The sequence below is a fragment of the Molossus molossus genome, unplaced genomic scaffold (assembly GCF_014108415.1).
Source record: "Molossus molossus isolate mMolMol1 unplaced genomic scaffold, mMolMol1.p scaffold_m16_p_5, whole genome shotgun sequence".
Lineage (NCBI taxonomy): Eukaryota > Metazoa > Chordata > Mammalia > Chiroptera > Molossidae > Molossus > Molossus molossus.
In genome coordinates, this window is record NW_023425388.1 from 59,486,567 (window position 1) to 59,502,552 (window position 15,986).

General features: G+C 39.7%; 1 protein-coding gene across 2 annotated transcripts in view; it reads right to left on the bottom strand.

Moving 5' to 3' along the window:
* The window catches only part of PAK2 (p21 (RAC1) activated kinase 2), a 107,228-nt gene that overhangs the window by 40,239 nt on the left and 51,003 nt on the right, over positions 1 to 15,986 (bottom strand). For both annotated transcript variants that reach the window (XM_036243932.1, XM_036243931.1), the window contains exon 2: positions 15,474 to 15,681. In XM_036243932.1, the coding sequence (XP_036099825.1) occupies positions 15,474 to 15,660 (187 nt within the window). In that variant the 5' untranslated portion in view covers positions 15,661 to 15,681. The remainder of the gene's footprint in view (positions 1 to 15,473; positions 15,682 to 15,986) is intronic.

The window sequence follows — 15,986 nt, forward strand, 5'->3', positions numbered from 1 at the left end:
TATATTTTTTAATGTTTTTATTGACTTTTTTTAGAGAAAGAAACATTGATGTGAGAGCAACAAATCAATCAGCTACTTCCTGCACGCTCCCTACTGAGGATCGAGCCTGCAACCCGGGCATATGCCCTGACTGGGAATTGAACCAGGGCCTCTCAGTTCATGGGATGACACTCAATCCACTGAGCCACACCAGCCAGGCTGGCTTTATAATTTTTAAGTGGATTTCTTGTAGGTAGCATGTGATTATAATAATCTCTGCCTTTTAATTTGGGTGTCTAGATCAGTTACATTTAATGTAATTATTAATATAGTTGGGTTTAAACTCATCATCCTCTTATTTTTCTTTCTAATGGTCTGTACCTAACCTTTGTTTTTATTTTCCTCTTTTTCTTCTTTTGGATTAACTAAGTATTTTTATAATTCCCATTATCTCCTTTGCTTTGTTTTAGGTATAATTCACCTGTTTAAATTGTATAATTAAATAGATTTTTGTATGTTTATAGAGTTGTGCAACCACCACCACAATCTAACTTTGGAACATTTTCATCATCCCTAAAAGAAACCTTATGCCCATGAGCAATCATCCCCCCCCCAACCCATTGCTCCCTCTCCTCTACCCCAAACTCTAGGTAACTACTAATTTACTTTCTGTCTCCATATATTTGTTTATTATGACCATTTTGTATAAATGGGATCATACAACATGTGGTTTTTTGTAAGTGACCTTTTTTCACTTAGTTTAGTCTTTAAGGTTCATCCGTGTAACAGTATGTTTCAGTGCTTCACTTTTTAAAAACTCACCTGTTTTTTAAAAATATGCTTTTATTAATTTTTTGAGAGAGAAAGGGAGCAAGAGATAGAAACACTGAATGGCTGCTTCCTGCATGCCCTCTACTGGGAACTGAACCTGCTGGACATGTGCCCTGGCCAGGAATGGAACCAGGACCTCTCAGTCCATGGGACGATGCTCAATCCACTGAGCCACACTGGCCAGACTCATCTATCTTTTTTTTTTTTCTATTTTTATCCTCACCCGGGGACACTTTGGCATTTATTTTCAGATAGAGCGAGAGGGAGAGAGGGAGGAAGAGAAACACTGATGTGAGAGAGACACATCGACCGGTTGCCTCCCACACAACCCCAACAGGGGCCGAAGACAAACTGCAACAAAGGTAGGTGCCCTTAGTGTTAACAAAACCCGGAACTCTCCCGTCCACAGGCCAACACTCTAACCACTGAGCAAAACCGACCAGGGCTCACCTGACTATCTTTTAAAGATCCCTCTCCTTTCCCCCATTTCTGCTTCCCTCCCTCTTTCTCCAAGGGCACCAGACTGGCACTGCCACCTATCTTTTAAAGAGATTTAAATAAGGAAAAACATTTACCATTCAATGATTTTCATTCCTTTATGCAGAGCCACATTTCCATCTGACACCATTTTCCTTTTGTCTAAAGGATTTGGTTTAACATTTCTTGTAGTGCAAGTTTGCTGGCAGTGAAGCTTTTATACATTTTTAAAAGTCTTTGCCCAGCTGGTTGAGCATCGACCCCTGAACCAAGAGGTCGCCGGTTTGATTCTCGATTGGAGCACATGCCCATGTTGTGGGCCTGATCCCCAGTGGGGGGCACGCAAGAGGCGGCCAATCGATGTTCTCTCTCATCGATTTCTCTCTCTCTCTCTCCCTCTCCCTCTAAAATCAATAAAGGAAAAAATAAAATAAAAAGTCTGTTTCTCTTCATATTTGAAAGATATTTTCACAGGACACAGAATTCTAATTTGACATTTTTTTTTTTTTTAGTACTTTAAAGATGTTCCTTGTCATCCAGCTTGCATTGTTACTTACATAAAGTCTGTTGTCATTTTTATGTTCCTCTATATGTAAGGTCTTTTTTTCCCTGGCAGATTTTTATTTTCTGGCTTACAACAAGAAACTTTTTATTTTTAATTGACTTTATTTTTTAGAGCAGTTTCAGGTTCACAGAAAATTGAGCCAAAAGTTGGAAAGTTTTTAAGGATTTTCTCTTTTTGTTAATCCTCACCGGAGAATATTTTCTCCACTGATTTTTTTTAGAGTGGAAAGGAGGGAGAGGAGAAGGGGGGGGGGCACATTGATGTGAGAAAGACACATTGATGGGCTACCTCTTGCATGTGCCCTGACTGGGGCAGGGATTGAACCTGCAACCCAGGTACATGCCCTTGACTGGGAATCGAGCCTGTGATACTTTGGTTTGTGGGCCGACACTCTAACCACTGAGCCAGCCACACACCAGTCAGGGCAGGTTTTTTCCTTTATCACTGGCTTTAAACAAATTGAGTATGTGCTTTGGTGTAGTCTTTCCATCACGTTTCCTGTGCTCGAAATATTGAAGTCTTGAACTTATGTTTTTAGTTTCCATTAAATTTGGAAAACTTCCAGCAATTTTTTAAGTTTTTGATGTCACTCCTTCCCCTTCTTTGGCGACTTCAATTACACTTATATTAGTCTAACTTAACTTGTCCCACAGCTGTTCATTTTTGTTTCAGTTCTGTTTTTCTTAAGTCTCATTGTGGATCATTTCTAGTCACGGTCTTTAAATTCACTAATCTTTTCTTTTGCAATGTCTAATCTACTGGTAATTCCATCCATTGTATTTTCCAACTGTAGAATTTTGATTTGCTTTTTTATGTCTTCCACTACTGCTTCTTAGTATGCTGAATCTTTCCTTTGGGTTCTTCCTTATATGGGATAGTTATTTAACTGTTTTAATGTCTTTGCCTACTAATTCTATCATTTGTGCCATTTCTGGAGTGATTCCAATTGGTGGTTATTACTAATTATGGGTCTTTGAATGCCTGAAAATTATTGACTGGATGATAGACATTGAAATTTTATCCTTGTTAGATGATAGATGTTCTTGTATTTCTACAAATATTGGTAAGCTTTGTTCTGGGACATAGAAAGATGATTCTTAGCTATTTATTCATATAGAAGAGAAACAAATTTAGAAACAGTCTATCCTTTTAGGTGTTATCTTCAAGGTTTTGTTAGGCAAGATTAAAGCAACATTTAACTCAAGGCTAATTCTGTCCAATTATTAAGGCAAAACCTGTACCATATAATGTTTTCTGTACTCTGAATGGTTGAAACAGGAAAGATTCTGGCCATGAGCTTTGAGGAATGTTCCCTCTATTTCCAGGGGACCCCCTTTTTTTGCTATCTTATCTGTGGTATTATGAAATTTCAGGATGTAATTTGATGTGTTCTTCATTCATTCATTGTGCTGAGTACTCAGTGAGCCCCTTCCAACTGGAAACCACATTCTTCAAAAATTCTGGGAATTTTTTCTATTCTTTATTTCCTTCTATTTTCTTCGTTCATTATTAGTTGTATCAGTCTATCTTGGTCTGATTTTACAACTGATATCTTTTCTCTCATATATATATATATTTTAAATCCTTACCCAAGGATATCTTTCTACTTATCTTCAGATAGAGTGGGAGGGAGGGAGAGAAGGAGAGAGAGAGAGAGAGAGAAACATCGACGTGAGAGGGACAAACTGACTGGCTGCCTCCCACACAACCACGACTAGGGCTGGGGACAAACCACAACCGAGGTACATGTCCTTGACCAGAAGTGAACCCATGATTCTTTGGTCCGCAGACCAACGCTTTAACCGCTGAGCTAACTGACCAGGCTCTCTCATATTTTTTATCTTTGTATCATTGTTTAAGATCTGGAAAAATTTTAACTATCTTTCACTCTTCACCTACTGACATCTTTTGTTTGTTTGGGTTATCTTAAATGTTTATTTTCCAAAAATTATTTCTCATTGTTCTTGATCATTCTTTCTCTGAAATTACTTTTCTTGTTTCATGTATGTAATTTATTTTCTCTATTATATGGTTTATGTGTATGTTAAGGTTGGGTTTTTTCTTCCCTACATTACACTGTCTAATTCTTCTACATTCCTTTTTATCCTGTTGTTTTGGCTTCTCTTATTTAATGTTTTTTCTCAAATGTCTGGCAATCCTTCACTGACTACTCATATATAAAAGCATTAAAAAGTTAGCCCGGCTGGTGTGGCTCAGTGGTTGAGTGTTGACCCATGCACCAACAGGTCGCTGGTTCGATTCCCGATCAGGGCACATGCCCAAGTTGTGGGCCTAATCCCTAGCGGGGGGCATGTAGGAGGTGGCCAGTTGATGTTCTCTCTCATCGATGTTTCTATCTCTCTCTCTCTCTCTTGCTCTCTCCTTTCCCCTCTCTGAAATCAATAAAGATTTAAAAAAAAAAAATGTTAACTGAGAGTCCTGACTGGCTGGCACAGTTGGTTGGAGCTTCATAGCATATACCAAAAGGTTGCCGGTTTGATTCCCCAGATGGGGCAGGAGAATACAGGAGGCAATCAATCTATATTTCTCCCCTCCCCCACTTCCTCTGTCTCTCAAAAAAATCAATAAAAACATATCCTTAAGTGAGGATTAAAAAGAAAAAAAAGTGCCCTGGCCAGTCTGGTTCAGCGGTTAGAGTGTTGGCCTACAGTCCAGAGAGACCTGGGTTCAGTTCCGCTAAGGGCACATACCTCACCTCGGTTGCAGTTTGTCCCTGGCCCTGGTTGGGTCGTGCGGGAGGCAGCCACTCGATGTATAATTTTCATGACAATGTTTCTCCCTCTCTCTCTCTTTTCCTCCCACTCTATCTGAACAAAAAATGGAAAAATGTCATCGGATGAGGATTAAAAAAAAAAAGTTAACTGGGGGATGAGTTAGCCAGTTAGCCTTTTCATTAAAGGTGGGGGTGGGGTGCCTAAAGTATTTTTTCCAGGGTATTCTGTTTATCCAGAGAAAAATCATCCCATCTCTTGTCTGAGGACTTGGAGTCAAGTTACAAGTGTTTTAAAAGCAGGGCAGAGGAAAGAAGTTTAGTTTAACTTCCACTGAACCCACCTTTTTTATTCTGGTGCCACACCTTTTCCTGACTCTCCTGACAAGAACAAGGAGCCTCTCAGGTTTAATTTCTCCTCAAATAAATGTAAACATAAGTTTGTTCTTTTGTTGTTCCAGAGAATGGGAGTTATATCTGCATGCCTATGTGGGGTAGAGGAGGGGTCCGAAGGTCCATTTGACACTCCCTATATAGGTTTTTCAACTAATCTCCTCTTTTCAGCCTGTTTATTATGCCAACTGTGCTCCCCCCCCCACACACACACACACACACTACTGTGTGCCTTCAAATCCTGGGCCTCTGAGGTTTTTACAAGGAAAACTGATTCACTTCTCACAGACATTCCCCTTTGCAAATGCTTAGGATATGTCTTCCTCTGTTTTGCTCAGTCAGTCTCCACTTCTCCACAACTTCGACCTTTCAAATATGTTCTGAAATCTCTTGTGTACTACTCTTTCCTCTCCCAGTCACTTTGCCTTTGTGACATACATTTTTTTACGCATCATTTTAGTTGGGTCTGGGGAGGGAGAGTCAATAGAAACATGTGGTCCACCTGCTATGTTTAACCAGAAGGTTCCCCTAATATAAAAGAGCATTAGTAGGAAACATACTATTTTTTTTTTACTAGTGATGATAAATTTGTGCTCAAATGTCCATCTCCTCTCTTAGTCTCCTAGGCACATATACTATTTATTTACAAGAGACCTAGCTATGGTAAAAGAGAGTAAGTAGGGCACATTGGTCATAAAAAGTAGCAAAGGAAAATGAAACTGTTAAGCCTTGTATAAATGTTGCTATCTTTACTGAAATGCACTATTACGCCTACCATAAACAGCCTCTCATTTTCCACTGGAATTTGAGTAATCTGAGGAGGTCTTCTACTTCTCTTTGTATCTCTTGACGTCTAGCTCAGTATCCTGCATAAGAGAAAATACTTACTAACCAACTACAAACTACTAGTTTACTCTTTAGAGAGTTCTGAACTGCTTACAGAAAAACTATACCATTTTGTATACTATAAAAGTGATTGTTTCTTCTTTTCAAAATAAAAAAGGATCTGCTCAGCATCCCACTTCTAATATGCATATGGTTAGGAAAGAAGGTATTTTCTTATATGACCCCAATTACAGATGTCTTGTCCAAGGTAGGCATCTAATTCAAGCCAGGTTCATTATAGAATATACCCCGCCCCCGCTTTTAGATTAGTTCAGGGGTGAATACCTACACTAAGCCAGAATCAGTCTCTCACAGGTGAATACAGTCATAAGAAATAAAGTCCAGTAACTGTGGCAGGCTATATTTTCTAACACATAGAGAAAAACCAGTCTGAAATAAGAAATATGATCAAGTACACAGAAAAGGGAAAGAAGACAAGACATGTAGCAAAACAATTCTGGTTCCTATTGTGTCTAAGGCCCAGTCTTATTTTTCAAGTTGATAATGTTAGGTTTAGAAACATATATTAAAGAAAGTTTCATGTTAGGAATATAGAATAAAAAGTTAAAGAAGTACAAAATAGAACTTGAAACATATTTACAAACATTAGTCCACTTGAAAGAAAAGGATACAATATCCTAAAAATCTATGTAATTCTATTTCTTTTTATGTATGCCCCCCTATGTTTTAGTAGTCCTAGTAGGAGGTTAAAAGAATGTTTGTAAAAGTATCTAAAATAAAAACATACTAAAGCATGTCTCAAATCAAACAATGTGCTGGAAGGACACTGCTATATAAACAGAATCACGGCTTTGTAATTCTTGAAACCAAGAACTAAAAAGACCACCACCAACAAAAAAGAAACACAATCATTTATCTACAGGATGTCAATCAGGCAACTAGATCATTTAATGGGAAGTAATGGACCAGGGAAAGAAACTTCTTGTAATAAAATGCACAATATGTAAGTGTACTAGGGGGGAAAAGATTCTTAGAATCATTTTCAAACTTCATTAGATGACAAAACAAGCCAAGGGTTGGGGCCTGAGTCATATGTTGCACAATAGGTACTTAAAAGAATATTAAGTATGCCATTGCCACATCCTTTATGGCTACCAACTTTTAGGATACATTTGAGCTAGAGGCTAAGGGTAAAGCAAACAAACAATAAATACCCATCTCTTTAAAGCAGTGGTTCTCAACCTTCCTAATGCCGGGACCCTTTTTTTTTTTTAACCCTCACCCGAGGACATTTTTTTCCATTTTTTGTTCAGATAGAGTGGGAGGGAGGGAGAGAGAGAAACATCGCCGCGAAAGGAACACACTGAGTGGCTGCCACCACACGACCCAACCAGGACCAGGGACAAACTGAAACCGAGGTACCTGCCCTTAGCAGGAACCGAACCCGGGTCTCTCTGGACCGTAGGCCGACGCTCTAACCACTGAGCCAAATCGGCCAGGGCAAGGGACACTTTAATACAGTTCCTCATGTTGTATGTGGGCATATGTGCATTTAGGTGGACCTGCCTGGAGATGGATAGAGGAGCGGTGTCTTGGTTCCTAAGATCATCGGAAATATGTGTTTTCCTATGGTCTTAGGTGACCCGTGTGAAAGGGTCGTTCGACCCCCAAAGGCGTCGCGACCCATAGGTTGAGAACCGCTGCTTTAAAGGAAGACTCTTCTGTCTCTAATCTAAAACAACCAGTGATTACCCCTTTGTTCTTTTGACTCAGAACAGCTTCAAATTGGTGAAACTAAACTTGTCCCATCACACAGAGGGATATTCTCTAGGAAAAAGGCCAGGAGTATGGGTTACTATTAGTCTTAGAATTAGATTTTTAGACCAAAAGGGATATTTACAGTTCTGAGTCTACCAGCTTCATAAAAAAACAGACGTTAAGGTGCTTGCTTATTGGCTGAATAATCAGATGTGAAAATTGCTTTAGTTAATAAATACTATACCACTCAACACTAGCTAACTAAATAGAACTTTTAAAAATAAGCCAGCCCTGGCCGGTTTGGCTCAGCGGTTAGAGCGTCGGCCTGCGGTCCAGAGAGACCCGGGTTCGGTTCCCGCTAAGGGCATGTACCTCGGTTGCAGTTTGTCCCCGGCCCTGGTCGGTTGTGCAGGTGGCAGCCACTCGATGTGTCCCTTTCACATCGATGTTTCTCTCTCTCTCTCTGTTCCTCTCTCCCCCTCCCACTCTACCTGAGCAAAAAATGGAAAAATGTCCTCGGGTGAGGATAAAAAAAATAATAATAATAAGCCAAATAAGCCAAGATAATAGAGCATCACCATTTTCACTAACAAAACCTATCTTCTACACAGCACCCAATCTCCATTTCAAACAGAATTGTGACCAGGTTTTTCCTGTTTAAAATTCTGTAATGGTTCCCCAGGAAACAATAAAATCTGAGCTCTGTAGCTTGGAATACAAGGTCCTTTATGACCTGCTCCCTGCCTACCTCCCCTCTATAGCCCAGCCCCTTCTGCTATCCATAGTTTCCTACATTCATCATGCTATATAATTCTCCCTCCCTCTCTGCTTTCAAACGTCACTGGACTGGACTCATCTCCATGAATATGCTATGATCCCTCCTGTGTCTGGATCACTGAAATTCTTTTCTAGGCATGGAACATACCTTTTAACTATCAATATCCTCCTATTTTCACTTACTCATCCTTTAACCTTCAACATAAATGTCACTTCCCAGACAAGACAGACATTTATTTTAAATACTCTAATGGTTCAGTCTGTAATTATGTGCTGTATTTTTTGATTAGTGGTGCCATGAGGACAGGGACAACTTCCCTTTGTTTATCACTGTATCTCCGATGCCTCATAGGGATGCATGATACATATTAGCAAAGATCTGAAAAAGATTTATTCAATTAAGTTGCTATAAAAGGCATAATTTCTAGTTTTCTTAATTTTCCCAGTAACACTGATTAAAACCAATGAATAACTGAAGATACTCCAAAGTCATTCTCTTTTCTTTTTAAATGCAAATATTAGAGGTCTGTTAGCAAGAAAAACACAAAGGGATGTAAATCTGAGTAGAATAAAATAAACATCTCTAGATCAGCCTTTACATTAGAGATGGCAACAATCTTACAGTCCTTTTGATTTTTTAAATGATACAATTTTCCCCCCTTCCAGACTTCTGTTTCATTATGAAACACATATTGTAGCCCTCCCTTTCTACAACAAATATCTTTATCAAAAAAAAAAAAAAAAATCTGCCCAGTCAGTGTGGCTCAGTGGTTGAGTGTTGATCCATGCACCAAGATGTCGCTACTTCAATTTCCTATCAGGGCACATGCCCAGGTTGTGGGCCAAATCCCCAATGGGGGGCATGCAGGAGGTAGCCAATCGATGTTCCCTCTCATTGATGTTTCTATCTCTCTTTCCCTCCCTCTTCCTTCCTATCTCTCTAAGATCAATAAAGGAAAAAAAAAATCTATGAGGAACATCCCAGAAATAAAAGAAATTAGGACAGAACAAAAGAGAGAAGAAACAGGAGCTCAGAATGTAGGCAGGAGAATGCTACTTGGGAGTGGTTAAGAGCAGGTACATTTATGTGTTCTTATAATCATGAATGTGCATACACAGATAGAGATAGAGTTCCCCATCAGTGCTAAGCCTCAAAGCTTCAGGCCACAGTTTTGTCAGAGGTGTCAGCTTCCAGTAAGTGTGGGAGGGTGGGTTAGAATGGGAGGGAAAAGCCTCAGGGAATAAGAGGAATCAAGGGGCACACTATCCTCCAAACATTCCATCTCTCTCTAACAGAAAAACTACTGTGCTTCCAAATCTCACTCCAAATAGGTCACACATGGAGACTCTGCAGATGCTGTAGTCTCAACTACAAAGCTGAATGCAACTCTCTCCAACTCACCCAACAAATTCAATGCAATTCTAATCAAAAGACCGACAGGTTTAAAAAAAACTATGTTAAGAAAATTCTAAAATATATAAAGAGCAAAGGGCCAAAGATCCTGAAAAAGAACCTGGTAGCAAATTTGCTCTATCAGGTATTAAGAATTATAAGCTACTGTAATTAAGGCAGTACAGTATTATCAGGTACAGATAAACCAATGAAATAAAATGAACAGAGAAACAGACTCTGGCATACATGGAAACCTGACAGACAATGGCTAGAGCTGCAGGTCAGTGGGGAAATGATGAAAGTTTTAATAAATGGTCTGGAACACTGGTTTAAAAAAAGTGAAAATGGATCTATCTCTCTGTACAGATCCACAAAATCCAAATCCAGATAGATCAAAGGTTTACCACTGAAAGGGTGAAAAGGCAAATCAACTTGGAAAACTATATTTAATAACATATAACTGACAAAGGGTTAGTATATAGACTCTTGGAAATGTTTATCGCCCTGGCCCACATGGCTCAGCGGTAAGAGTGTCTCCTGTGCATCATAGAGTCCCGGGTTCAATTCCGACCAAGGGCACATACCTCAGTTGTGGTTTGTCCCTGGCCCCAGTTGGGGTTGTGAGGGTGACAACCAATCAATGTGTCTCTCTCACATCGATGTTTTTCTCTCTCTCTCTCTCTCTCTCTCTCTTCCTCCCTCTCTCCCTCAAGCTCTATCTGAAGATTAATGTAAAAATATCCTCGGGTGAGGATTAAAAAAATAAATAAAGTTAAAAAAAATGTTTATCAATGAAAAAACTATAGAAAAATGAATTAAAGAATGTCATAGAAAACACAAATTATGCTACATTAACATATGAAAAGACAATTTTTTGAGTAATCAGGGAAATGCAAATTAAAACCACAATGAGCCCTGGCCAGTTTGGCTCAGCGGTTAGAGCGTCGGCCTGTGGTCTGGAGAGACCCAGGTTCGGTTCCCGCTAAGGGCACGTACTTCGGTTGCAATTTGTCCCCGGCCCTGGTTGGTCGTGCGGGTGGCAGCCGCTCGATGTGTCCCTTCACGTCGATGTTTCTCACTCTCTCTCCCTTCCTCTCTCTCCCTCCCACTCTGTCTGTGCAAAAAATGGAAAAGTGTCCTCAGGTGAAGATTAAAAAAAAAAAAAAAAAACCACAATGAGATGAGACCATTTCACACCTCCTAACTTGGCAAAAATTAAAGTCCTGCAATACAGGAATTTGCAAGAATATTCAGCAATGGGAACATTTATGTTCTGAAGGTAAGAATGAACATAAAAAAACTTTAGAACACATTTTGACAAATCTAGTCAAATCAAACAGGAATACCCCGTAATCCAGCAATATTACCCCTAAGTATATATACCTCATGGTCAGTTTTATTTATTTTGTTTTTGTAATATCCCTCAGGAACTCTTTTAAAATTTTATGTATTTTATTTATTTATTTTTTTGAATCCTCACCCAAAGATATTTTTTCTTTTTATCAACAGATAGAGTGGGAAGGAGGGAGAGAGAAACATCAATGTGAGAGAGAGACATCAACTGACTGCCTCCGACACCACCCTGACCAGAGCTGGGGATAGAAGGCAATCAAGGTACGTGCGTGCCCTTGACCAGAATCAAACCCTAGACTCTTTGGTCCATGGGCAGACACTCTAACCGCTGAGACAAACCAGCCAGGTTTGTCCAGCCAACTTTAAATCTTGGTCCAGAACCCACACGAATAGATTTTTTTTTTAAATCCTCACTGAGGATATTTTTCTATTTATCTTCAATAGAGTAGGAGGGAGGGAGAGTGAGAGAGGGAGAGAGGGAGGGAGAGGGGCAGAGGGAGGGAGAGGGGGAGACAGAGATAGCGAGCGGGAGAGCGAGAGAGAGAGAAATATCAATGTGAGAGACACATGGATTGGATGCCTCCTGCACAACCCCACCCAGGGCCCGGGACCAAACCGATACCTAGGTACATGCCCTTGACTAAAATCAAACCCAAGACTCTCTGGTCCACAGGCCAACACTCTAACCGCAGAGCCAAACTGGCCAGGGCTCATACCAATAGATTTTACATCCTGACCCAATATAGGTATACCTCAGAGATTTTGTGGGTTTGGTTCTAGACCATTACAATAAAGTGATTATCACAATAAAGGGAGTGAACTTTTATCACAAAAACTTTTTGGTTTTCCAATACATATAAGTTATATTTACATGATATTTTAGTCTATTAAGTGTCTAACAGTATTATGTCTAAAGAACACAAAGTACATATTAAATTTAAAAATACTTTATTGCTAAAAATGTTAACTATCATCTAAGCCTTTATCAAGTCATAATCTTTTTGCTGGTGGAGGGCCCTGCCTCGATGTTGATGGCTGCTGGCTGAGCTGTTCCTGGCTGTGGCAATTTATAAGAATAGGACAATGAAGCCTGTTGCATTAATTGATTCTTCCTTTCACCAAAGATTTATCTGAAGCAAATAATGCTGTCTGGTAGCATTTTACCCACAGAACTTCTTTCAAAATTGAAGTTAATCCTTTTCAACCTTGCTGCTGCTTTATCAACTAAGTTTATGTATATTCTAAATTACTTGTTGTCATTTCAACAATTTTCATAGCATCTTCACCAGGGGTAGATTTCATCTTAAGAAACCACTTTCAGCCTGGTCGGTGTGGCTTACTGATCGAGCGTCGACCCATGTTCCAAGAAGTCATCAATTCAATTCCTGGTCAGGGTGCATGCCCCGGTTGTGGGCCCAATCCCCAATGGGAGCATGCAAGAGGCAGCCAATTGATATTCTCTCTCATCAATGTTTCTATCTCTCTCTCCCTCTCCCTTCCTCTCACTCTAAAATCAATAAAGAAAACATATTTAAAAAAAAAACACACTTTTGCCCTGGCCGGTGTGGCTCAATTGGTTGAGCATCACCCCATGCACTGAGCGGTCCATGGTTGATTCCAGGTCAGAGCATATGCCTGGGTTGTGGCTCAATCCCCAGTAGGGAGCCTACAGGAGGCAGCGATTGATGTTTCTCTTTCGATCTAAAACAAAGAAAGAAAGAAACCACTTTCATTGTTCATCAATAAGCAACTCCTTATATGTTCAAGTTTTATGTTGAGATTGCAGCAATTCAGTCACATCTTCAGGCTCCACTTCTTTTTGTTAATCCTTACCCAAAGATATTTTCCCAGTGATTTTTACACAGAGTAGAAGGGAAGGAGGGAGAGTAGAAGAAGGGTGGGATAGAGAAAAACATCAATGTGAGAGAGACACACAGATTGGCCAGTCAAGGACCAGGCTCCACTTCTAATTCTAGTTCTCTTGCTATTTCCACCACACATGCTCTTACTTCCTTCACTGAAGCCTTGAACCTCTGAAAGTCATCCATGAGGTTTGGAATCAACTTCTTCCAAACTCCTATGAATGTTGACATTCTAACCTCTTCCCGTGAATAATACATGTTCTTAATGGCATCTAGAATGGTTAATCCGTTCGAGAAGGTTTTCAATTTACTTTGCCCAGATCCATCAAAGAACTTAATTATTTGTGGCAGTTAGAGCCTTACAAAATTTATTTCTTAAATCATTAAGACTTCAAAGTCAAAATTACTCCTTGATTTATGGGCTGCAGAATGGATGCTGTGTTAGCAGGCATGAAAACATTAATCTCACTGGACATCTCCATCAGAGCTCTGGAATGACCAGGTGCATTGTCAATAGGTGTATTTTGAAAGGGATATTTTTTCCTTAACAGTAGGTATCAACAGTAGGCTTAAAATATTCAGTAAACCTTGCCCGACCAGTGTAACTCAGTGGTTGAACGTTGGCCCATGCACCAAGAGGTCGTCAGTTCGATTCCTGGTCAGGGCACATGCCCAGATTGTGGGTCCAATCCCCGGTGAGAGGCAGGCAGGAAGCAGCCAATAGATGTTCCCTCTTATCAATGCTTCTATCTCTCTCTCTCTCTCTCTCTCTCTCTCTCTCTCTGTCTCTCTCTCCTTATCCCTCTCCCTTCCTCTTTCTCTAAAATCAATAAAGAAAAAAAAAATTCTGTAAACCACGATGTCATCTAGGCTTTGTTGTTCCATTTATAGAGCACAGGCAGAGTCTATTTAGCACAATTCTCCAGGGCCCTAGGATCTGTGGAATAGTTAAGTGAGCAATGGCTTCTACATAGTCAACCAGCTGCATTAGCCCCTAACAAGAGTTAGCCTGTCTTTTGAAGTTTTCAAGCCAGCACTGACTTCTCTAGCTATGAAAGTTCTAGATGGTATCTTCTTTCAATATAAGGCTGTTTCATTTACATTGAAGATCTGTTGTTTAGTGTAGCCACCTTCATTAATTATCTCAGCTACATCTTTTGAAGAACTTGCTGCAGCTTCTACATCAGTACCTCCTGCTTCACCTTGCACTTTAATGTCATGGAGATGCCTTCTTTCTCATGAACCAACCTCTGCCAGATTCTAACTTTTCTTCCACAGCTTTCTCACCTCTCTCAGCTTCCATAGAAGTGAAGAGAGTTAGAGTCTTGTTCTGACTTTGGCTTAAGGAAATACTGTAGCTGATTTGATCTATCCAGACCACTAAAACTTTCTCCCTATCAGCAATAAGGCTATTTCGCTTTCTTATCATTCATATGTTCACCAGAGTAGCATTTTTAATTTCCTTCAAGAACTTGGCTAGTTGTTCAGTGCAAGAGGCCTAGCTTTATGTCTATCTCAACTTTCAACATGCCTTCCCCCACTAAGCTATATCATTTCTAACTTATGATTTCAAGTAATAGACATGCAACTCTTCCTTTCATTTGAACACTTAGAGGCCATTGTAAAGTAATTAAGTGGCCTGATTTCAAAATTGTTGTCTCAGGAAATAAGGAGGCCCTAGGAGGAGGAGAGAGATAGGGGAATGACCAGTCAGAACACATACAACATTTATCTACTAAGTTTGTTGCCCTGGCTGGTTTGGCTCAGCGGTTAGAGCGTTGGCCCACGGACCAATGAGTCGTGGGTTCGATTCCGGTCAAGGGCACGTACCTCAGCTGCGTTAGTCCTCGGCACTGGTCAGGTCGTGCAGGAGGCAACCAGTTGATGTGGCTCTATCATGTCTATGTTTCTCTCTGTCTTTTTCAGTCTTTCTCTCCCCCGCCGCACTCTATCTGATAAGAAGAAAAATATCCTCAGGTGAGGAATTAAAAAAAAATTTTGCCATCTTACATAGGTGTGGTTTGTAGTGCCCCAAAATAATTACATTAGTAATATCTCATATCACTGACCACAGATTACTATAATAAATATACTATTGAAAAAGTCTGAAATATTGCAAGAATTACCAAAATGTAACACACAGACACTAAATGATTAAATGCTGTTGAGAAAATGGTGCTGATAGCATAGCTTAATAGAGATTTAGAAATCTCTATTGTACCGGGGAAGCACAATGCTGAGTAGCTGCTTCAGATGCTTCTGAGGGCATTATAGAATACATTATAAAAAAACAGTGTTACTACTACTCTCAAAATCAGAAAACTTCTGACTTCCAAAACACAGTTGGCTCCAGGGATTTCAAACAGGGGGCTGTAGACTCTGTATCATTATTCTTATAATAGTAGGTCTTTTAGTATAAAAAAAAAAAATCAACTTATACTTTAATTAAAAAGATAGCAAAATGGGTAGCAAAATAAAAACTGAGACTCTTGAAACCACCATACTAACCTTTCTCTGTGCCTGAGAATATAGAGATGATTTTATTCCTGGGCTTTTTTTCCTCTGGAACAGAAGGCAAAGGTTTCAAACTGTGATTAGCTGACAAAGGATCTTTGCCTCCTGTGCTAAAAATGGTACTGCTCATTCTCACAGGAGGTGCCGGAGGCTTGTCTTCCAGTTCTCCGTTATCAGACATGATTCAGAATTACGATATGGCCTGAAACAGAAAGGCAAAATTTAGTTAATAACAAAGTGAAAAACAGTAGGGACAAGCACAAAACACTAACAACCTCCTCCTCAACTTCGATTTAGAAAATGTTGCCCATTTAGAGTGAAGTTTGCAAGATCTGTAAAACTCAATGATGAAATTTGTCATCTATAAATATAGGCAATCTCCCTTAACAAAGTTAGTAAATGGTTATCTGAGGGAAATGTCTGAAAAGCCATGTCCAGTTTAGAAGACTATGGTAGTTTTGGGAAAGTATGATGATACTAACATATCAAAAGATTCACTTAATTGAT